A 23,724-nucleotide genomic window follows, 5' to 3' on the forward strand; every position below is an offset into this window, starting at 1 on the left:
TTTTTTTTTTTTTTTGGTTCCTGTCCTGGAACTAGCTCTTGTAGACCAGGCTGGCCTCGAACTCACAGAGATCCGCCTGCCTCTGCCTCCCGAGTGCTGGGATTAAAGGCGCGCGCCACCATCGCCCAGCGAAAATACAGTTTTATGCCCGAAGCTAGAGTTGTTTTGCTTAAAACTCCCATGTCCTGGAGGTTACACCTGGTTCTCCCTGTGATCTCCATCTTCTTTAAGCCAGACTGGCGTGGACTAACTGGTGTCCCCAATAAGGGTATGTCGAAGTCCAATCCATGTGTGATGATTCAGATCTGAAATGTCAAACAAGCTCACAAGCTGAAGGCTTGGTCCCTGATGCACAGTAGTGTGCAAGAGTGGGGCTTCAGGGATGCAACTAGATCTGTGTGAATCACTTCATTGAAGGGCTTATAATTTGATGGACACTTGGGTGGTAGCACTTAGTTGAAGAGAATGGGTCCTTAGGGGCTGTATCTTGTTCTCAATCCCTTCTCTGCATCCCTTCCTGGATGCCATGAGGCCAGAGGCTTTACTCCCTACCACGCCACAGGCACAAAGCTATGGAGCTAGTTGAATATGGACTGAAATCAACAAGTAAAGCAACCCTTTCCTGCTTGTGATTGTTAGTAGCTGTCGTCAACATGGTTGGCTTTGTAATCATTAGGAGACACACCTCTGAGCATGGCTGTGACAACATTGCCACAGAGATTTAAATGGAGAGGGAAGGTCTGTCCTAAGTCCCTAGAGATGGGTCCTATGAGCTGGGGAGTCCAAGCTGAATTAAAATGGGGAAAGGAGAAAGGCAGATGAGCACTGGCATTCACTGTGGATATGATGTGTCCTGGGTCCCTGTACTGCTGCTGTCCCTTCCCCAACATGACAGCCTGGATCCTCCTAAACTAAGGACCAAAATCAGGTCTTCCTTCTTTAGGCGGCCTCTTGCCAGGTTTCTCTCTGGCATTTTGTCACAGTGGCTAAAACCTGACAAATATCCTGATGCCCGCAAAGTGACTTTATGAGAAGCTCGGGTCTTTGAAGATACAAGGAATTGAAATGAGGTAGCGGGATACTTGATCCAAAGTGACTGTCTTTTTGAGAGGAGAAAGTTGAACAGAAAGGACACTATGTGTAAACACAGAAGAAAGGCATGGCAACAGAAAAGCTGGCAATGGTTCAAATAAAGGCCAGGAGCAGTGGCTCTTCTAGAAACCTAGAGGCAGGTGAGGCTAGAAGGACCCTCCCCCTGTGCCTCTGGGACACAGGGCCTTGCAGACCTATTGTGCCTATCGAGCCAAAGTCTTGGGTCTCAGACTGTCCTAATATGGTCAGGTGTCTCTGCTGCCCTAGGTTCAAACACCCAGAAAGCTACAGCTGTTGTGGTAGCATACCACCCCTTCAGCTGTCCTGCACCCCTGCAGCCTCCTGAATCCTCAGAAGCCTGTTTCCAAAGTTTCAGAGCACCTGAACAAAAGGTGACAGGCTCACCCAAGCATTAGATCTTTTTCTTGCTGGGAGGGGAACAAAAAGAGGTGTTTGTTTTGCTGGACCCTCCCAAGACACAAAATTCTCCTGGATCATTTAAAGAAAGACTCTTTAGTGGAGAGGCTGCCTGGAAAACACAGCCAAAACTGAGGAAAGAAGCAGATGGTGAAACACACAGGCAGCTTAAGAAAGCAATTTACATTGCTAGGGGGAAGGAACAAGGCTGGGCAAGCCTGGGTATCTTGAGGGCACCCTCAGAGCTGAGTGAGCAGGGAGATCACACCCATCCTTTCCCTTTTCTGCCAGCACTTCCCTCTGGCCAAATGACATTTGCCTCCTGTAGTGGGATTCAGGAATATGGCCAGTTGGGGTAGACAAGAAGAGTGAAGGCAAGAGTACGTGGAGATGACCAGCATGGGTGAGGAGGGTTCTGTGGCCACTTAACCCAAGAGAAGTCAACAGGGCCAGCCACAGGTGCTGGAGAGCAAGAACCAAAGAAAATGCTGGCCACACGAGCCATCCAACTGTAAGCTGACGCTGGCCTTCAGTGTACAGAAATGAAAGGCACGAGGGAGTGAATGTGGGAGGGTGCTGGGGTAAGGCCTGTGAAGAAAGGAAGCTTTAAAAGAACAAGGCCCCAATGAAGGCCACCCTCCATTCCTTAGCCATGGTGTTCTGCTGAGGATTGCTTAAGAGTTCTACTCATGGGGGCTGGAGAGATGCCTCAATGGATACGAGCACTGCCTACTCTTCCAAAGGTCCTGAGTTCAGTTCCCAGCAACCACATGGTGGCTCACAATCATCTGTAATGAAATCTGGCGCCCTCTTCTGGCCTGTAGGCAGACACAATACTGTATACATAATAAATAAATAAATAAATAAATAAATAAATAAATAAATAAATAAATCTACTCATATCCTTTTCACCTGAGAAATTTTACCCCAGCTCAATCTGGTGACTTGAACAAGAATGGTCCCCATAGGCTCATGTTTGAATACTTGGTCCCCAATTACTGGAATTGTTTGGGAAGGTCTAGGGGGTGTGGCCTTGTTAGAGGAGGTGTGTCACTGGGGTGGGTTTTGAGGTTTCAAAAGTCCATACCATTTCCAGTTCTCTCTCTCTCTCTCTCTCTCTCTCTCTCTCTCTCTCTCTCTCTCTCGTTTTTCACTTGTGGATCAGATGTGAGCTCTCAGCTACTACACCAACACCATGTCTGCCTCCATACTGCTATGTTCTGATGGTCATGGGCTCATGACCTCTGAAACTGTAAGCCTCCGATAAACTATTTTTTTCTATAAGTTGTCTTTGTCATGATGTCTTCACAATAGAAAAGTAACTAAGATGCCAAGGCAAATATTCTATAAAACAGGTATAGCAATCAAACATTTATTGATGATAAATCACAGAGGCATTTCTTTTCAAACAATTCCTTGGTATACATCTAATTTATTATCCCTTAAAGACAGAAGCAAATTTGCATACTAATGAGATGGATGTGCTTGTCTATGTTTACATAAGGAATTGCCTCATGGCCAAATATTTGGAGCACAGGATGGAGACTATCTCTGGTGTTTTTCAGAGATGAGTGAGGCTTGTGCGTGTTTGTGTGCAGTGTGTATGTGTGTTCACGCCTACATATGTATGGGTGCATGTGATTCACCTATCCACAAATGTATATGGAGGCCAGACATTAATGTCAGGCTTCTTCCTCAGCCACTTTCCATCTTACATATTGAAACAGGGTCTCCCACTTAAACCCTGAGCAGAACAATTCCACTAACATAGCTTGCTCCAGGGATCCCTTGTCTCTGCCTCCTAGCATTGGAGTTATAAGTCCACCATGAGACCCGTCTGGCTCTTAGGGAGCATTGAGGTTTCAAATTCAGGTCCTTACTTTTACACAAGCACTTTACCCACTGAGCCATCTCCCCAATGATCAATGTTTTTATTTTCTAAAATTCAGTACTAAGAACTCTCCTTATAAATATATAGTTCAAAAATGTCTAGGGTCATTTCAGAAATAGTTAGAAATTCTGCCCTAACTTCACTCTGGTATTCATTGAACAATTATTTATAAATCCCCAATCAATTCAAAAAGTAGTTTTAAAAATTAAACTGTTGCATGATTAATAAAATCTCAATGACAGATATTGGGGTTCAAACTGAAGACCAGAAAAGGAAAGCCGCCAGCCACTGGCTCTTACCTTGACCTTAGTCTGAAAATGGTGACCCTGCTTCCAGGAAACCTGAGAATGAGACTGTGCCTAAGAACTGTCTCCTCCCGTTTTATAATCCTTTCTAGTTCTGAGATTAAGGGCGTGCACAACTACCACCTGGTTTCTATGGCAAGCTAGTGTGGCTACTGGGATTAAAGGTGCGTGTCACTGCTGCCTGGTCTGTAAGGTTGCCCAGTATGGCTGTTTTACTTTTCTGATCCTCAGGCAAGTCTTATTTATTAAAATACAAGCGAAATGCCACTACATCAAACAATTCGGCCCAAATATGCATCACTTTGATACACACTGAGGGATGATTGTAAGAAAATCTTAAGTTTTGTTATAGTTCTAGAAGAGCAAAGAGTTTTGTATGTACAGAGAAAACACTGCAAGTCACAACATACTGGAATCTGAGTTGAGAATTTCAGGCACTGTTCTCTGGTGCTGTGTGGTGTGGAGGCATGTACAATGAATACACAGGTGTCTGCCCACCTTCCCACCATTACCCTAGTGGCCCATAGCCTCAAACATGCCCACATAGCAGCACACTCCCCACATCCTCCCTCAGCCCTTCTGTTCCCAGCCTTGATCTCTCTTGACAGATTGACTCTGACCTTGAGAGCATCATTGCCCACCCATACTAGGGCAGGCGACCTCCATTCTTTCTGCCTCCTTGAGAAGGCTCAGACCTCAGTTCCACAGTGACCCATCTTCTATCTTGCACAGTCTGCATCTGCATTCTGTATGGCTAACATTCATCGCTGCCCCTGCCCCTTAGGGCTCCATCTCCAGACTAGCGTTCATCACTGCCCCCGCCCCTCAGGGTTCCATCTCCTGACCCTCTGTCCCACCGTGAGCCTGGCTGAAGAACAGGATGTGGTCTTTCTGCTCTCCTTCCTAGACATGGAAGCGACATAGACAATGACTGTTTGTGTTATTGTAAGATTCCTCTGCCCTACTAGGACACTGACAGCCTAGATGGAGCCACACACTCCAGAGTCCTTCAGAGTTCTTATAGTCATTGTTCTCTGTGCAGCCCTGAGTACACTCTGAAGGTCTGGTTCTGAGAATGGTGTGTCCTGGCCACACCCTGTCTCTCAACCAAGTGTCTACCCCTATGGCCATGCACCAGGAGAGCCTACTGGTGATCAGACTCTCCAGGTCTGGTTTCTCGTCCTTGTGGGGTATAACAGCTTGCCATGACCTTAGCCTTGGGGAACGGTGGGAGGTATGAAACCACTCCCATATTCCACACAGCTCCTGAGCAAGACCACCTCATGCTACCAGACAAGCTCCTTCATGCTGCCCACACGTACCTCTCTATCCCCAGCCAGGCTGACTCCATGCTAAAGTGTCTCCCAGGCTTCAGCGAGGAAGAAAGGTTCTCAGTTTGCACTGCCCCTCCTAATAGCAGCCACGCTCAGAGTTCAACATGCTTCTAGAAGAGACCCATACGTGCTAATAGTCAGCAAACATGCAACCTCGGTCCCTCTCCTCAACACACAATGCCTCACAATCAGGGACTGTGACGACCACAGGCCATGCAGGGAGAAGAACCACAGCCCAGGCCTGAACTGGTACTGCCATGAACAGCAGAAACCTTATGGCTTACTTAAAATATCACCTGCCACTTTTGTGCTTCTCACTTACAGTCCACATCACCATAAAGCCATCGTGGCTCCCCAAGGGCATGGGAAGTGACTGTAGAATAGGAAGTTTGCTGTTAATCTCAGGGCTAAGTACTTAAGCAATGTGGAGCTTAAATATGACCTTGAGCCCATGGTATTGATTAGGGTGCATGCTAGTTTATTCAAAGAGACAGAGACGAACAGAGCCTGAGGAGGAGAGTGTAATCACCTCAGAGAGAAAGACGGGGGGGATGGGGTGCCCGGGATACAGCTGGCTGCTTGGTATGCTTGTAACTGCACACATGCCAGTTTATTATTATTTATGGTCCAGACATAGGCTTGGACATCATCTGACCACAGAAAGGAAGGGCACTAGCTAACCACCATCAGTAGAAGTGGGTGGATGAGGATGATTTGGGGACACCATCCCCCATAATACTGCCATACTCCTTGGCGTAACAGCTAGGCTCCATCCCAGCTTGTTTTCCAGCTCCATCTCTTTGTTCAGGAGTCCTTGGAGTCTCATGTACTAGAAGACACCTTCTGCCTACCTTGGCTTCCCTGGCTCCTCTGTCCACATGCGGGCTGGAGCCTCCTAAGTATCTGAAGGACCCATCCCTTTCCCTCTCTCCCATTTTTAAGTGGTTAGGGTTAAACTCAGAGCCTTGTGCATGCCAAGCTGGGGCTCTGCTACCATTTACTATATTCCATCTCTTTTTTTTCCCCTTAAGACTGTGTTGCCCAGGATAGCCTAAAACTTGGTATTTCTCCAGTCTTTGAAGTGGGATGACAGGCCTGGCTTGAATTTCCAGAGCTCTTGGCTTGGGCTTCAACAGGAGCCAATGTGCTGGATGGAATCTGTCTTCAGGTGGGATCTGGCAGACATACAGCCCTGGAGTTGAGTCCTGACATTCAGCCTGTGAAGCATGGCCTGGGTGGAAAAGGGACTCTAGATGTGGCTATGTCAAAGTCCTTGAGATGAGGTAATGATGGAGTCTTCTGATTCACCTCATCACCCCCCCAAAGGTTCTACCTCCTGATGCCTCATGTTGAAAATGGGACTTAAAGAACATACACACATATGGCGGGCTTCTCTAGATAGTTTTGATGTAAATGAAATGTCCTAGGACGCGAGAGGGTGGCAGGAGGAAAGTCAGAGCCACAATAGTCAGCGGGAGGAGAGGAGGAGGCCTTGACCAAGGGAAGCAGGTGGTCTCAGGAGTCAGGAAGGGCAGAAACAGATCCTAGCAGAGGGGATGCATCCCCTTTCACACTCCAGACCTCTGGGACGATAAACTCATATTGCTATGAGTTAATGTGCTCCAGCTCACTTATCACAGCAGCCACAGGGGATTCACACCTGGAGTGTGCGAGCTCCTGACACCTGGCTACCTCTGTGTCTCTAACTGAGCAACGGGCATGGAAGGAAAGGAGTGTGAGAGAGACAGGGAAGAGGAAGTGGAGCGGGGATAGAGAAAGGGAAGAGGAGGAGAGGTGGGAGTGGAGAGAAGGAATAGAGGGAGTGGGGGGGGGAGGGTTAGGGAGGGGGAAGAGGAGAAAGAGGGCAGAGGACCTGGAGGTGTTGAGGGAGGAAGGTGCTATGGGGTAAGGAAGGGCAGGGGTCAGCCAAGGCAAACCCCACTGGGAGAGCGGTGGCTCTACAGAGATGATCTGCTCTCTTTCCATCTGGGCTCCTCTGGGAGCCTGAGATTAGGACAGACAATTCAGCCTTTCCTTGGGGGCCTGGGGACCAACAGAAAGCACCAGTGTGTCTATAGCATGGGCTGCAACCCCAAGCCTTTCTCCATACTTCCTTGCTGCTCCAGCCCTACCCCAACAGAAACTCAGCCCTGGCCAGAATTTGGAGAGTATGGAGTCCATGACCCCTCTAAAGCTGGGGGAGGCTGCTGCTGGTATCTATATCGGTCTGGCTCCTCTTCTCCTCTAATACGGGAACCCTTACATTGATCAGGGTCTGTCCTGCACCCAGTGACCTCATCTTTTAACTTTTTGCATCTGCAGTAACTTTTATTCCAAACAATTCTGAGGGTCCAGAGAGGACATAGGTTAGAGGACACACAACCTACCCAGCACCCCACCTACCACCACCAGTCCCTATCTTCATCCCTGTTACACTGACCACCTCCATTTTCCAAACCTGTTGTGAGCCTTTGTCAGCCACACTGGCCTACAGAAGCCTGAGTCATCCAGGCCTTGCCCTCCTGGGTGACGTGCTGTCCAGCAGTCCAGCACCTGGTCATCAAGCCATTCTGGACTTTGCCCATATCTCCAGCATCTCCCCACGATGCACTCATCCTCAGCTTCTACCCCCACCTGGCTGGGCCATTCACCAGTTGCCTACTCAGGACCAGAGATGTCTGTTAGCTTCCTGGTTTTCCAAGGGCTGCTGCACAGGTCCAGCTGCCAGAGGGCAGAGAAAAACAACCTCACCCAACTGTGCTAAAGTCCCATGTCACCAAACTGAAACTAAGCTGTTATCCAACTTCCAAGAAATCAGGAGGCCACAGCCAAGTTCCCCAAACAGACCCTTCCACAAGTCCCCTGCCTTAAGCCTTATACCAGCTAATCCTTGCAGAAAGCCGGAAGGAAGCAGTGAGGTGTTAAGCAACCCCATGTCATTTTTGCTGGTTTCAGCCTGGCTGTCTATAAAGCCGGCCTCCTCGGCCCCAGCTGTGCTATCCCAGCATTTCTACTCTACGGGATCACGTGGTGCCAGGTCCAGAATCAAAGGCAGAGGCCAGTAAGACCAAGCAAGTGCACAAAGATCCCTGCATGCTTGGGGCTTGTATCTAGTTCCATGTGGGTTCCTCTCCTCTCTGAACACCTGTCCTCCCAGTTTGGGGGCCTCTTCTGAACTGCCTTCTGCTTCTCCCTCCACCTTCCAGAACTTGGGGGCATGACCCCATCAATCACCAGGCCCCAATCCTGCCTCCCTGGTCCCATTTTTCTGCCTTTTCTCTGCCAGCAAAAACCCCAGAAGCCCTTATGCTGATGTAGAGTCACACACAGAGTCATCACACCTTGCAAGTCAGTGGCATTGCTATCACAGATCTCCCCAGGTCCTCAACCCTAAGAGAGCAGCTCCCCACACCCACCTTCCCAACCCCAACCCCAGTCTGCCCTTCCCCACCATCGCCCTTCCTCCCTGTGTAGTGTATGAATACTGTCCATCACTCCAGGTAGGACAGTCGCTGGAGACCAAAGGTGCTATTCCACTGAGTCTAGGTTAGAGAACCGGTGAGTCCATGGGGTTAATTATAGGTGTGTGGGCGACACAAAGCCATCACCAAAGGACTCACTGTAGGCTGAAAAGATGGCTCCGTAAGTAAAAGTGCTTGCCTGACCCCAAGACTGAAAATTTGAGTCCAGTCCATGGGACCCACATTATAGAAGTAGTGAACCCACTCCCAAAAGTTGTCCCGACTTCCACACGTACACTGTGGAATGCATGTGCGCGCGCACACACACACACAAACAGCCTTTTGTTGTTATTGCTGTCTTTTACAGCCTACTCCAGCACAATTGCGCTCTCACAGAATCTGCATGTTTGCAGCCCTCTGGAGCTCCCCACCTGCAAGCTTTGCAGGCATCCCTGTCTCCTCTCCCCAGCGACTGTTTATAGCTCAGATAACCTCCATGAGGGCTCTCATGAATTCCTAAGCCTCTTGAGCTTTCTGATCCTGTCCTCCACCAACACACACAAGGCAGAGTTTCCCATCTGAGGGCATAGCTACACAAGAGACCCTTTCCCTTTAAAAACCATTTACTCCCTTGAGGGAAGACTTGCCCCCATCCATTGTCTGTCCCCAGTGGACTCAGTGACTAGAGTCAACCAGCTTATGTCCCACAGCTACTGGACTTGCTCTCTCTTCCATCCAGCTCCATTTCCTACCCCCACCTCTTCACAACCAAACCCTTCGAGAGAGGTACATACTTGTGAGATCACTGTTACCTTCCCTTACAGCTCCCCTGGGATCCTCACCCAGGCTGGCCCCTTGTGATGTTCTGATGAGACTGCAGAGTGGTGTGGCTGCCTTGGAAAACAGTTTCCTGTAAGACCCTGTAATTTCACCAAGAGAACTGAAAGTACACACACAGAGCTAAGCACGTGTCTCACGTGTCTTTACTGCAGTATCATTCATAACCGCCAAAATAGCCAACCAGGGAAAGGTCAAAGTAAAGTGAAGCTGCACATTGGAATATTAGCCAGCCATAAAGAGACAGCGCAGTACTGTGCTACAATACAGATCAATCTTGAAAACATTATGCTGAAAGAGAACCACCAAAGACCACACAGTGAATATCATGTTCACAAGAGTGATTGGAACAGGAAGCCCATAGAAGCAGACAGCAGCTTTGTGGTGGTCTGACGCTAGGGAAGGCCGAAGAGGTAGCAGTGACCCTGCGGCAGCCTATGCACCTTCTGAGTACAGGAAAACAGTGAGGCCTGTAGTGAGGAAGCTGTGCATTATGTCTGTGAAGTTTCAACCACGGTACCAAAGTCACGCTTTGAAGAAGCTCACGGTCACTTGGTCACAGGATCTGCTGTGTGTGAATGACTCCAGTAGGACTCAGAAGGTGGTACAGGGGCTGGCAAAATGGCTCAGGGGGTAAAGGCCTGCACTCTAACTTCTGGGACCCACACAAAAGGAGAAAAGCAACGCCCACAGGTTGTCCTCTGACCTCCAGCCACACCCCCCCACACACACACACAATAAATGTTTAGAAATGAAAAAGGGGGCTGGAGAGAGGACTTGGTGGTTAGGAACACTTGCTGTTCTCCTGGAGGATTCAGGTTTGGTTCCCAGCATCCACCTGGTGGCTCACAACCATCTATAATCCTAGTTCCAGGGAATTCTGAACTCTCTTCAGGTCTCTGTGAGCACCTGCATGCATGTGGAACACATACATACATACATTCACATGCACACATTAAAAACAATAAACTTTGAAAATAAAAACTGAAAAAGCCACATATACTTCTGCATAGGAAAAAATATGTGGAAATACATGGTCTGAAATCTTTTTTGTTTGTTTGAGACAGGGTTTCTTTGTGTAACAGTCCTGGCTGTCTTGGAACTAGTTCTTGTAGACCAGGCTGGCCTCGAACTCACAGAGTTCCGCCTACCTCTGCCTCCCAAGTGCTAGGATTAAAGGCGTGCGCCACCACCCTCCCCCCCAGGCCTAGTATGAAATCGTAACAGCAGTTTTTGCTCGGTGGTGGGTGGTGGGCTGAAAGTTGATGTGCGTGAAGAGCACAGGTGGATTCGGAAGTCATCCTCAATTGTTCTCCACCTTTTTATAGACACGGTTTCTCTCTGAACTCAGAGCTCACTTTTTGGCTACACCACCGAGACACCAAGGTCCAAGGGTCCTCTATGTCTCTAGCAGTGAGATTACCCACATGTGCTCCTGCACGTGTGGCCCTTTATGTGGGTTCTGCGGGGGTCATAGTCTGGTTCATATTCTTGTTTTCATTTTTTTTTTTATTTTTTGGTTTTTCGAGACAGGGTTTCTCTGTGGCTTTGGAGCCTGTCCTGGAACTAGCTCTGTAGACCAGGCTGGTCTCGAACTCACAGAGATCCGCCTGCCTCTGCCTCCCTCCCGAGTGCTGGGATTAAAGGCGTGTGCCACCACCGCCCGGCTGGTTCATATTCTTGTAAAGCAAGCGCTTTACTGACTGGGTTGTTACCTCAGCTCCAGACATGATTATATTTTCTGAATAGCCAACATGGAACATGGGGTAAGCTTGCAATAAAGTAGCCGATATATCTCCTTATCTACTCCATTTTAAGAATACAAGCCAGAGTGATTATTGCTATTATCCCAGAAAGAATGCAGAGATACAAAGGGAGTGGCTGGCTCACCTTGCCTGCATGGTCTCCAGGCGAGTCCCCAGTAGCTGGGAGCTCAGCAATCAGTACGTCTGTAATGATTAACATGAAGTACATGTTAATATGGTAACATGGTACAGTGGCGCACCCAGGAGCTCTGTTTCAAAAGCATCTCCCTAGCAACCCCACTCATCCTCAGGGCAGAGAGGGGGCCCCTGATCATCCATTTCCAGTATGCACAGAGACACTAGCAGGCCTTAGAATAACTGGCTATCACTTTTGGTACTCAGGCTGCATCTCCAAAGCCTTAGTCCAAACTCTCCTCTACCATCACCCTATCTATGGAAGCGTCATTCACTGACTGTGAGGGCAAATTGCTCACAAGCCCATAGAGCCTGTGGCAGTCTCCATGGGACCCCAGGAACCAGAGCACAGGGTGGGTATCCTTCATGGTCCACAGGGCACCTTGGTCTGTGTGCCACTACAGCCATCATGGTTTAGGACCACAGCTTGTTTTGTCCCAGTACAGATGAGATGCCAAGCAGCAGGTTAGGCGGGGTGAGTACTGACTTGGGTAAGCAGAGGAGGCAACCAAGCTAATAGCTGGTAACAGAGCAACTGTTTGAAGACAACTGTTCGAAGTCTTCACTCCAGAGGCAAGCAACCCAGAAATGCACAAAATACTAGAAGCTCCAGGCTTGCCCATAGGGACTATAACAACAGAAAGAATCCTTGGAGGGAGGCGGGGGAAGAACCCTTGGAGAAATCTATAAGGACAAGCAAAATGGACTGGAATACAACTCAGGACCCACAAGACAGATGCATGGTACTGGGGTGTGGGTGAAGGGTCTGAGCTGCAGCCTGTCCCATCATGCCAGCTTCCTGCAAGTTACTGACGTGACTGTTCCTTGGGCCAAGTTTCCTGTGAGTGATGTGTCTGTTCCTTAGGGGCAAAGCTGTATGTATTTACACAGGTGCAGCTTTCTCAACATCTAAGGAATACAGCCGATAATGGCTGGTAGAGGCTCACCTGCCACATCCCACGGTAGAGACTCACAGTCACTAACAACTTCTATCCACTGAAGCTAGGCAGCCCCTCCTGCTTTTTGCTGTTGAGAGGGCTCCCGAACTGATGACCCCCACCCCCCACTGTGTGTGTGCACACGCGCGTGCCCGTGCAACCTTCACAAGCTTGCACTGGCCAGAGGGCAAAAAAGCCAAGACCCAAATTGCAACATTCCTTAGTCAAAACTCCTTCGAGTTCTTCTGAACAAGGCATAGAACGGCCAATATGGCTTAGAGGGGAATGGACGTGTTGTGAGCGAGGAAGGCGGCCAAGCCACCCACACCGGTGCTGCGTCACGCTGGGAAACTGACCTCCCGCAGGAACTTTGAGAAACAGCCTGCTAGGGAGGTTGGCTTTGTTTTACTCTCTGGCCACCACACGTCCTACCTAAGGTCACACGGTGCCCTTTCAGGCCTGGTCACAAGCCCTGTGGCTTTAGCCGGTGTGGTCTTGGCTGGGGGGGCGCTCCGGACTGGGTTGTGAACCTACAGACCACCTGTCACCTGGCCAACGAAGTGCTCGGCCCTAAGGATCCCGGGTCTTGAGAGCACTAAGAGGGGTTTGCGCACGGAACCTGGGGAAGGCGAGGACCCGCAGTGTCCGCATTCTTTCAGCAAACGAGGTCGGGCAGCGCACTGCAGGGAAGGGCAGGGCAGGGCCGGACCCTAAGACCGGCGTCCTGTCCGCCCTGCTGCCGGCCCGTGCTGCGCGCACTCGCTCGAAGCGCGCGTGCCGGGCACCAGCCCCACCCCCCGGTGGCGTGTGCGTACGTCATATGGGCCGCCCTCCTCCTATTGGCTCCCGCCGCCTCACCAGACCCCGAGCGGACAGGCGCGCGGCCAGGGCGGAGCCTCTGAAAGACACGCCCCCCAGCGGGGCGCGCGGGCGGTCGATAGGCTGAGTGTGGTCACGTGACGCCACCGGCGGCCCGCCTTATAAACGGAACCCGCGCGGGGCCGCGGCCGCTCCTGGGCCGTCCGGGCGCGCTACGCGTGGTGTCGTGGCGAGCTCCTCCCACGGTGCGCCTGGCCGCCGATGCCCAGGCTGCACGACCACGTCTGGAGCTGCCCAAGCGCCGGCGCTGCGAGGCCGTACAGCCTCCCGCGAGGCATGATTGCGGCAGCTCGCTGTCCACAGGGCCCCGGAGCCACAGAGCCCTCGCCCCGGGTCCAGCGAGCGGGAACGGCAGGATGCAGCGCGCGGCCCGGCAGCTGGCACCACGATCTGGTGCAGCGGAGCCTCGTCCTTTTCTCGTTCGGTGTGGTCCTGGCCCTGGTGCTCAACCTGCTGCAGATCCAGCGGAATGTCACGCTCTTCCCCGACGAGGTGATCGCCACCATCTTCTCCTCTGCCTGGTGGGTGCCCCCGTGCTGTGGCACGGCTGCCGGTGAGTGCCCTTCCTTGTTCTTGGAGTCGGGGGGTGGGGGGACGACGACACGTCAGCTGTTGTCACCCTGAGTACAAGAAAAGGGAGACGAGATGGTTGGGAGCCCCAGTCGCGGGCGAGAGACAGGCGGAAGTTGGAGGGACTAGTGATGGAGATGAGGTCAGGAGATAATTGGCAGTTTAAGTGGAGGAGTCGCAGCTGTCTCGCGGAGTCAGAAGCCAGGATTGGCCGCCTGGAGAACTGGTGAGGGCAGCACCACGCAGCCATTGGCTGCCTGAGCAAACGTGCTACCCCGCTGAATAACTGAAAACAAACCATCACGTGCGCTCAAGAGGCTGTTGCCAGGGGACAGACTTCTCCTTACTTCCTTCTGCTGATAGTGAGTGCCCTGTGGCTGGCGGCCAAGCCCTCTGGAACTCCAGTAGACTTGGGACAGTAATAAAGGAGGAACCTTTGGGCCTAAGACCACCTATGGTGTCACCTCTCAGGCCCAACGAAACTTGTTCCGTGAGACAGTCTCTTTCTTTCTTTCTTTCTTTCTTTCTTTCTTTCTTTCTTTCTTTCTTTCTTTCTTTCTTCCTTCCTTCCTTCCTTCCTTCCTTTCCTTTCTTTCCTTTCTTTCTTTTTTATTTTGCTGGTTTTACAAAAACAAAAAAAGTTGACTGGTCACAGCCCAACAGATCCCTGCATATCCCTCAATGCACAGCATTTATTCCAAAGACATCTGTCAGGTGTTTGTCCCACCTTGCTTGTTTTTGGCCTTTTGGCCTGTGTGAGTGGGCAGTATAAACTCTGGTACACCTTTCCTCCGGACTGGAGAGACACACCTGCGCCTGTGACCGCAGGACAGCAGGAGCAGCTCCTGTCTGCTTTGAAGCCAGCTTTTATGGACTGCCTGCCTAAGCTTTATGTGCTGGGCTTCGCTGCTGGGCTGTGGCTGAGTCATGGGTTGGATGTAATGTGCAGGGTACTTGATTCCCAAGGTTGCTCTGAGGCTCACCTGCAGCATTATGGGGTCAGCCTTGTGACAGCTGCGTGCCCCTGCCAGGAAGGTTGATGTAGCCTTTGGGACAAAATTGGCATCTTTGTTTTCAATGCACTCTAGGTTTATGGCTGTAATGGTTGAACGTCTTGTTTATTTGGGACTGGGGTGGCAAAAATCATTTGCCACTGAACTGTTACCCCAGCACTTAAAAGTTCTTTGGGGCATAAGATGTAGATTTGAAATTCTTTTCTAAGTGCGTATGGAACATAAAGTTTGTAATGAAAGTTTTGAGGAATACTTGAGATGGTTTCTCCCCTCCTCTGAATACGTGGCTGAACCTGCATCTTTCTCACTGCTGTCAAGGCCGAATGACTGCAGCCTGAGATCTTGAACTTAGCTGCAACTCACACGTACCTTGTGTCCCCTGGGGGCTCTCCTACTTGTACTGCAGACACCCCTTTCCTGTTTTTTACTCTCTTGGTCTCTTCTGGAATATCCAATTTGCCGCTGTCCAAGTGTTCAGGAGTCTGAGTCTGTGTTTGTGACAATTACTAACTCAGAACCACAAAACTTCTTCCTACTCTGCCCTCCACTTCACTTACATAACGCTCATTTCACACATGAGGAAACAAACATGAGGAGGCCCAGCCATCCTAGGGCAGCCTGGGACTGGCAGCAGAGCTCTCCCTTTCTAGGGCCCTGCCCTCCCCACGGTATGCCACTTGTCCCACTGGGGCCAGGCCTAGGCAAGAGGAAGCAGTGTGAAGTGGCCGTACCACAGCCTTTTCTTATAGGGTATTTTCAAAATAGCAAGAACTTTGTGGTGCAGGTGACAAATGGCCTAGGAAAAGAAGTGGTTTGGATCCTGTTAATAATGACCACACAAGTGCTAATTTTAGCCAGTGTATTCTAATCCTGTTTTTGTTTTTCTTCACATAGCTGTTGTCGGCCTACTGTACCCCTGTATTGACAGTCACCTTGGAGAACCTCACAAGTTCAAGCGAGAGTGGGCCAGCGTCATGCGCTGTATAGCGGTGTTCGTTGGCATCAACCACGCCAGTGCCGTATCCTCAGTTACTGTGATGGATGTTGATGTTCATTCCCTCATCCCTGTACTTTAGAGGAATTCTGGACTTCAGTTTCTAGGGCCTTTTACTCATCTTAGGACACTGGGGCTAACACCAGAAGTGGATGTACTCTGCCCCTCAGTCACTGTGGTTCTAGTGGACTTGATCCATCCTCCCTCTTAGCTTTTGCCCCACTGACATGCTTGTTCCTGCAATAGAGAATTTGTTCCTGTTCTCTGTTACAGAAGTCCAGGGCTGCTCAGGTAGCCCCTGGGCTTCTAGTGCTCAAAGCTGACACATTCCCTTCATGCAGTGTGCTGTGTTTTTGTGCATTATACATTTTCTGTGAAAATGATTGATTTGATGGTAAATGCTTCAAATACTATGTTTTTAGAGTAACTTGGAGTAAAAGATACTACGTTGTGCACCAACGTCAGGGGCTCTTTCCTTACTCAGATGATTTCCTAACTCTCATAGTGCTAATTGGCAGGCACTGAATAAAGTGACTGACTTGCCCCTGCCCTTCAACCTGGGCTGGTCCAGAGACAACATGGGGTAGTGCCTGCTTGTCTCCACTCACTGAAAAGAAGGGGTGAGGAGATAGAGATAATATCTTAGCAGAGCTTCATTCCTTGTGGCTCTCAGAAGTTACTATGACAAGCCAGTGCTCTGGATGCGGTACTCCCTGGGGATGGGTGTCTTAGGTTTGTTTATGTCATCCTGGAGGTGGGGGTTCAGCTTTGTTTATATGCCATCATTACCAGCACATTACTGTACAATGTGGCCTATAAGTTATTCTGGGGTTTAGTATTTTCTTATGATAAATTAGGAAACTTTTCCTTAACTTTTGGATCTCTAGAAATTGGATTTTGCCAATAATGTCCAGCTGTCTTTGACATTAGCAGCCCTGTCTTTGGGCCTGTGGTGGACATTTGACCGCTCCCGAAGTGGCCTTGGGCTCGGGATCACCATCGCCTTCCTAGCTACGCTGATCACTCAGCTTCTTGTGTATAATGGTGTCTACCAGTAAGTGTGTTAAAATGTTGCTTTACTTTGGTAACAACACCTATCTGTTAAGTATAGACGTTTTGTATGTTATTTAGCTTTTTTTGCAAAATAACTTGAAAATCTCAAAATGGTTTTTCTTGGCAAATGTTAAAAACTCACTATCCAAGCCAGGTGGTGGTGACACATGCCTTTAATCCCATCACTTGGTAATCCTAGCAGAGGCAGGTGGATCTCTGTGAGTTTGAGGCTTTCCTGGTCTACAAAGTGAGTTCCAGGACAGCCAAAACAATTACACAGAGAAACCCTGTCTCAGAAAAACAAAAAACTCATTATTCATAACTTGGTGAGAAGAAAGTCTGGTGGCCATAAAACATGTCTTTCAGACACTGGCATTTGATGCTAACTGTAGCTCACAAATGTCTCCTACACCCATATCACGGGAGTCCTGGACCCCAGGCTGCCTGGGTAGCTAAGACTGTTTTGTTTTCTCCCCAGGTACACATCCCCAGATTTCCTCTATATTCGCTCCTGGCTCCCGTGTATATTTTTCTCAGGTGGCGTCACAGTGGGAAACATAGGACGGCAGTTAGCTATGGTGAGTACAGTGCTCAGTGTTCTCTGGACACTTGAGGCTTGTTAGTGAGGCAGGTATATTTGGTGTTGATATTTGTCTCATTCAGATTCCTTAGCAACAGTTGATGAGGATAGTCTATGGTAAATAGAAAATGATACCTAGCTGGGTCTTCCCTAAGTTAGGATGTCCAGATTTTTTGTACTTGTTCATGCTGGAAAGCAACCAGAGCTTCAGGGTGGCCCTGTGCCCTGCAGCTGCAGCCTGTGGTTCTCTGAGTGCATACACCCCTAGGCAGCACTGTCAGCTGCGCTCTAGCATCTCTTGGCAAAGTCAGTGGCTGCAGGCGATGCTGGAGCTCCTTGTCTGTAGACAAACCAGCATGCACTCCCTACCAAAAGGTACCTGAGCTCAGGCACTGGGAAAGAATGGTCCAGAGAGCTCTAGAGTATGGCTTGACCACTGTGTAAAGGGGCCGTCTTGTTGGGGTACTAACTCTCTTCTCCCTGGGAGAGAAAACAGTGTCACCTCCTTACATCCAGGGTCACTTCTGAGGCAACTGAGTGCACAGTCTTGTAGCAGATCTCTTCACCAGGCAACAATTGCCACTTGAACACTTTAGTTTTAAAGATAATGTGAACATTTTATCAAGAGGACTTTGACACATGGGCTTACGTGTAGTGAACTTTACAGGAGGGTGACTAGAGAGAGCCATCGCACACAGGGTTGAGCTCCAGGGCTTTCTCTGAGTGCTTATCTCAGTGTTTTGTGCTATTTTTAAACCGCCACCTGACACCCACTCAGGAGAAGCTGAAGTTGAAGGCCATTTGGATATCTCACAAAAATTCCAGTCGTTTCTAAGGTCTTGGATTAGAGGTGTCTTTCTCTTCTGTCCCTCTAATCTTCTCCAGATCACAGCCAGTCAGAAACGAACTGTCTCTTGTCTGTGATGGAGAGGTAGAAAGCTGTCCTCAGCATTAGCAACCTTGTCGGAAGCCAGGCATGGTAGGATGCAACACCAGGAGGCTGAGGCCGGTGGGTCTTGAGTTGAGCCTAGTGTGGGTTACTTACAGAGACCTTGTCTTAAAACAAACTACCCCCCCAAAAAACGAGATCCATATCACGTGAAAACATGACGACACTTCTCTCACGCTCGCTCCCCGCAGTGTGCCCAGGTAGTTATCAGAGGAAGAAAGGCTTCCTGGTATCTCGTGTTTTGAGATTTGTCCTCAGTCTGGCAGAGAATCCCTGGGCTTTTGAGCTGAGCTGACCTCAAGCAGGTTGACTAGTGTCAGTCTGAAAGGTGTTTGGAGTTGTGACCTCTGAGAGGATAATGTGTGTAGAGGCCAAGGCTCTCCCATCCTCTTTGGGAATCTGCATGCCACAGTCTAGACACCTAGAAATGACTGACACTAGAGGAACTGTCCTAGGAACCTCTGCTGCCCTCCTGCTACTCATAAGTTCTCTTTGTTGCCTGTAGTTCCCTTGAACATGAAACCCTGGGCACTCACAAGGAGAGCCATGCTCAGAAACTCAGCTTACAGACTTAGAGCAGTTTCTTCCGTGTGGAGCTTTTGTTGTTCTTCGTATGTGCCCTTTGTCCTGGGTGTCTGAAAATACAGCAAGCTTGTCATCAGCCTGTGTGTTTAGAGAAAATTCTTGCCATCATTTATAGAATCTGCAGCCGTTGCTGTTTGCGTTTATAAAGCCTTTCCCCAGAAAGTCAAGTTTCAGATTGCAGACAGCAGTTCAGTGTATGCCGGCTCCTTGTCCCCTCTCCCACAGGGACACTAACTGTGGAGCTTGCCGCCCTGCTGTTGGATTCAGTTAGTCTTTCCTGCTGTCTCCTGACACAGTTGAGTCACTGACTACTGGCCATGTCTGCTGTTACTTAGTGGAACTCTCAAGCTGTGAAGTAGAAGCTATGATTAATGTGTTGTAAATATGGAACTTGATGTTTGCACAAGTGTGTGCAATTTGAGCCATGCTACTCACTGATATACTATATGGCCCTTTAACATGTAGCAAATGGATGTAAAGCTGATGTAAACAGGCCAGGGTCCCAGATGCCGTCTTCCATTTAGGATGCACTGCGTAGCTAGCCTTAGTGAGCAGCCAGGTGCCAGGGAGTCTCAGCCCATTTGTAGCTTCTTGAGTCTTTCATCTTTTACATTAATACAGGCTTAGTCTCCTGAGGACTGTACATTCTAAAATTGTCTTTAGTTCGTAGAGTCAGTAAATAGATAGTATAATTTGGTGGTTTAACTTTTTTTTTCCAACTGTCTATTAAGAATCTGGCCTGGACCAGGTATGGGGCATACTTTTAATTCCAGCCATTGAGAGGCAGAAACGTGGGTCACTGTGAGTTTCAGACCAGCCTAAGCTACACTCAAAAATGGAGAAAGAAAACAACAGCAAAAATAAAGCAAGTTTGTTTACAGCTTATTCATTTATTTATTTAGGTTTTTCAAGAGAAGGTTTCTCTGTGTGACATTCCTGGCTGTCCTGGAATGCGTCTTGTAGACCAGGCAGGCCTTGAACTCACAGAGACCCACCCGCCTCTGCCTTCTGAGTGCTGAGATTAAAGGCCTGTGCCGCCACCACCCGGCAGAAGGCATGCCATACTCTGGGGTGGCTTCACTCTGACAACCATTTCTGTCTATCACTCGTTGATCCCTGGATCTTATTATGTGTGGCTGCTGAATGTGGGAACACTGAACAGAGTAGGAGGTCTCTAGGCTTCTAGAGGATGGGTGTGTGAATTGAGGTTTGTCTCTCCTGCATTGGCAGCTTGTGTTTCCTCTATCCAATCAGCTCTGCCGATGAGACACCGTCCTACACATAGTCAGTCCTGCAGGCCTGGCAATGACAATGATTCCCAGGCTTGAACTGCTGCCAGGGCAGGTGTAGCAGAGGCCTTGGGTCTGATCAAGGCTCCAGCAGAAGCCACCTACCTTTTACACATTAAATCCGATTTAAAGTAGGGTCCTAATTGCACCGAGTCAGCTCTGAGGTGCACCTGTCCTACCTTGGCGTGGGTGGCGGTGCTTTGATAGTGTTTCCTGTGGCTGGGTGGCTTAGTCACTCAACTTGTCATTGTCTGACTCTGCATAACAGGTGAGCAGCACCACTTTCTGAGGTTTGAACTGTCAGAACTTCATAGGTGAAGAGCTAAGTCTGCAGCCTTAGCAGCCTGAAAGGCGGTCATGGCACTCAACCTGAGCTGCCTCATCCCCAGACAAAGAGATTGTATAAGTCCCAACCATTTAAACATTCCACCACTGACTTTTCTTCTTCTTTTCCACATAGGGTGTTCCGGAAAAGCCTCACAGTGACTGAGCTTCAGGGCATGGTTCAGAGTGGAAGCAGGATGCGGAGACACTGGTCCTGGGTGTGATGAAGACTCTTTTTCCTCAATGTCCCATTTAGACTGGGCTGCTGATGATAAATGACTCCTGAACAAGTGTTCACATGGTCTAGACTAGCAAGTGGAGGCAAGGGCCACTCACCTAAGTCTTACCTTGCTCACCCACCCTCACGGCTGTCTGCACTGGAACATTCCATCCCAGGCTGTATGTGAGGGTGGGGTGGGGCCAGTTTCCTGAGTATTAGATTTCGTTCATCATTCAGAGCAAGTTGCCATATTTCAAAGCCTTGAATCAAAATGAACTACCAACCTGCAGTTTGTGTCAGTGCCCAAAGGAGAGAGGCTGACGGTGCTTTACAGACATGAAGTACGTATAGTAAGAGTATGTATCCAGAGTTCAAATAGGGTTGTGTAAAAGGGAGCAGGGAGAAGAGCAGCAGTGAGTTGGAGGAAGGTCATGCTCCCCAGGTCCCAGTGCAGCCACATCTCCAGGTCATGCTCAGGCAGGCGCTCACATGTGGGTCACTGCCAGGGGTTTGTAGACAATCTTCCTGAGAGCCAAGGGCAGTGCAAAGTCGTGATTCTGCACCATGATGCTGGACTTTTCTCCTCAGTTTAAATGAAGTTTTGTCCACAGTTGGGACCATCTAAGAGTGAGTAGCTGTCTGATGTTTCAGTCGTAACGAGCCGAAATTGTTTCTGTCACTCCAGAGTGGAGAGGACTTTTCCACAGCCCTATGGACCTTGCAATCTGTGATTGCCTTGTAAAAGGTTGAGTGCGCACATCACTGCGTCAAACACGCAGTGTCCTGTATGCATTGAATGACATAGACCATGTGGGACCTAATTTGCAAGTATTGGGTCTTCGACTTCAAGTGCAATGTGTATGAAAACCAATCTGAGCCTTGTATTCTCTTAAATATTTATTTTATTTTATTTTTTTTTTTTTTTTACCGCGTGAGCTGTTCCAGAGAAGGGTTCTCGGGTCATTTCAGAGGTGCGTGGAGGCGAGCTCAGCAATATTGTGTCAGCGTGACGCTCCCTCAGTCACACCCTCCACTGCGCCCCAGTCCTCGGACATACTCCAGTTTTGTGAGTTTAGTCATTTTTACTTACAAATTTACCTTTTTTTGTATTCTACAATGTAAGTGTTTTTGGTTTGTTTTAAATTCTGTGGAACTGACTCAATGACGCAGAAGTTGGTCCCCAGGCAGGACAGACACTTGGTGCCTGTGTGGACTTGCGGGTTTGGGTTCCCTCACGTGCTGATGCTCATTGGGGTTTTGCTTAGTTTATTTTGAGGAAAATGTCGGGAGTAAACTGGTTTTCTGAAACTACTTTGGTTAAGAGAAAATGGGTTGTTCTGGACTTTGGAGCAATCCTTAAAATTTCCTGGAAATAAAAACAAATGGTCCTTCGAAGGCGTTCCTCAGCAAATACTTCAGTGTCTTAGGAAAACCAGAAGCTACTAGAAGGAAAGTGAGTGAACTTGGTGATGTACTTGATCATATATGATTCTTTTTCTCTTCAACTGGAAATAAATCTATTAGAAATAATGTAGCCAAAAAATGTGAATCCGAAGGATGTTTTTGCCAATAGTTTATAGCAGGTACACTGAACCAAAGTGATCGAATTTATAAAACTGGTAATTAGTACCAACCACATCCACTGTCCCCGATCTGAACACCCAGCGAGGTTTACGTCCATGCTAAGTTTGCAGCATTGTGTTCTTTTTGCATTCTTTTTTGTTTTGTTTTGTTTTTACTTTTATTAAAGGTTCAAAACCAGCTGTTGCATTTCTGAGTTTTTCTTTCTGAGGAGGAGAATGGCACCTTGGTGTAGGGTGTTAAGATTCACGAGAAAAGGGTTTTTCAGTTTGATGGAGTTTTGACATAGTCTTTGGGAAGTGCCCTTTGAAGGTGTTGCCTATGTAGTAGGAGCTAAACGGAGCCAAAAGGAACCTGCCACTGCCCCCACCCCTACTGGTAGGTAGAATGAAGCTGGGTTATCACAAGGCCATCACCTGCTCTCTCGCAAGCTCTTGGTGACAGGGTTTAGGGTGGAGTGATTGTGTGCAAAAAGCCATCTTTCCTCCTTGTGCTGAAAGAATGCGTATTACTTCCAGGGTAGTCCCACCATGCTTACCACAACCTTGATTGCCTTCCAGTTGGCAGCTTTCAGCACTGGGGACCTTGATGCTATACTGAAGGTGGCCCAGCGCATGGTAACACAGACACACACCCATAGGTTCCTACTGCATCCGAGACAAGGTTGACGCTGAGCAGCCACAGTGGTAGGGTGGTGCTGTACACTTCTCTAGCTGGACACCCAGCCTTTATGCAAAGGAACCAGTGTATGTTGACTCCAACAGGGAAGCTCACTTTAAACTTGTGTTTTGGAGGCTAAAACTCCCCGAATTTTACTGGTCGTTGCATGAACTGCCATTTCATTCATGAAAGGCAAGGTAGGAGATTCACAAAATACTTCCACCAACTTCTCTCAAGCCATTTGAGAGGGCTGAGTCCATAGGGGCTCATTATTGACTTCATTGATTTCATTTACCAAGTTCTTCAGATTCCTGGGTCCTCACATGGGGATTTGCTTGACAGATTTAAATGGCCAGTATGTTGGTAAAGTGTAAAAAGGCTGGCCCACATCTCCTGCTTTCTCCCACCCTCCTAGAGTTGGACAACCTGTAGCTACAGCTGCTTTCTTCTTGCAGCTTCAGGTTCTCTTTGTGATAATGAACCACACAATAGATAGCAGCCATAGGGTCACTACAAGATTGCAACAGAGACTCAACTCTACACAGGCTGCGGGAAGTTGTCTGACTTCTTGCTTACTCTTGGAGTTGGGGGAGTCTCCAGCAGGCAGCAGACTGCAGAGCTTATATTGACAGACAAGGGTCCGGAAATAGATCTGAGTCTGATACCCAAAGGATACTCTGGATTTCCCCTTAGATACTTCTAAGACATAACCTGAATTTTAGCATTTATTGAAGTATTCAGCAGTGCCTGGGTGAGGTCAGTTCCCTAGTCTTTGAGAAGAACCACCTATTCCAGAAAGGCTTAACTGAGGA

The 23,724-nt window shown here is 48.8% G+C and overlaps 1 protein-coding gene and 1 long non-coding RNA gene across 3 annotated transcripts in view; one reads left to right on the top strand and one right to left on the bottom strand.

Annotated features, from left to right (window-relative positions):
* Positions 1-13,096, bottom strand: part of LOC126487230 (uncharacterized) — an 18,630-nt gene extending 5,534 nt beyond the window's left edge. Inside the window, exons 1-2 of the long non-coding RNA XR_007588316.1 lie at positions 9,295-13,096; positions 7,674-7,760 (exon numbers count right to left, since the gene is read on the bottom strand). This is a non-coding gene — a long non-coding RNA (uncharacterized lncRNA). The remainder of the gene's footprint in view (positions 1-7,673; positions 7,761-9,294) is intronic.
* Positions 13,097-13,210: 114 nt separating this feature from the next.
* Insig1 (insulin induced gene 1) lies at positions 13,211-22,432 on the top strand. Of its 2 annotated transcripts, XM_050119937.1 has the most exons (5): positions 13,213-13,647; positions 15,572-15,696; positions 16,559-16,725; positions 17,203-17,302; positions 20,588-22,432. In XM_050119937.1, exons 1-5 carry the CDS (start codon positions 13,296-13,298, stop codon positions 20,615-20,617), a joined length of 774 nt encoding a protein of 257 aa, XP_049975894.1. In that variant the 5' UTR covers positions 13,213-13,295; the 3' UTR covers positions 20,618-22,432. The 2 variants fall into 2 exon arrangements, with proteins under 2 accessions (XP_049975895.1, XP_049975894.1); XM_050119938.1 differs by lacking the exons at positions 15,572-15,696; positions 16,559-16,725; positions 20,588-22,432 and having other exon boundaries at positions 13,211-13,647; positions 17,203-17,285.
* The last annotated feature ends 1,292 nt before the right edge of the window (positions 22,433-23,724 follow it).

Source organism: Alexandromys fortis, unplaced genomic scaffold (assembly GCF_014885135.2).
Source record: "Alexandromys fortis isolate MF-2015 unplaced genomic scaffold, M_Fortis_MF-2015_v1.1 scaffold_177, whole genome shotgun sequence".
Taxonomy (NCBI): Eukaryota; Metazoa; Chordata; class Mammalia; order Rodentia; family Cricetidae; genus Alexandromys; species Alexandromys fortis.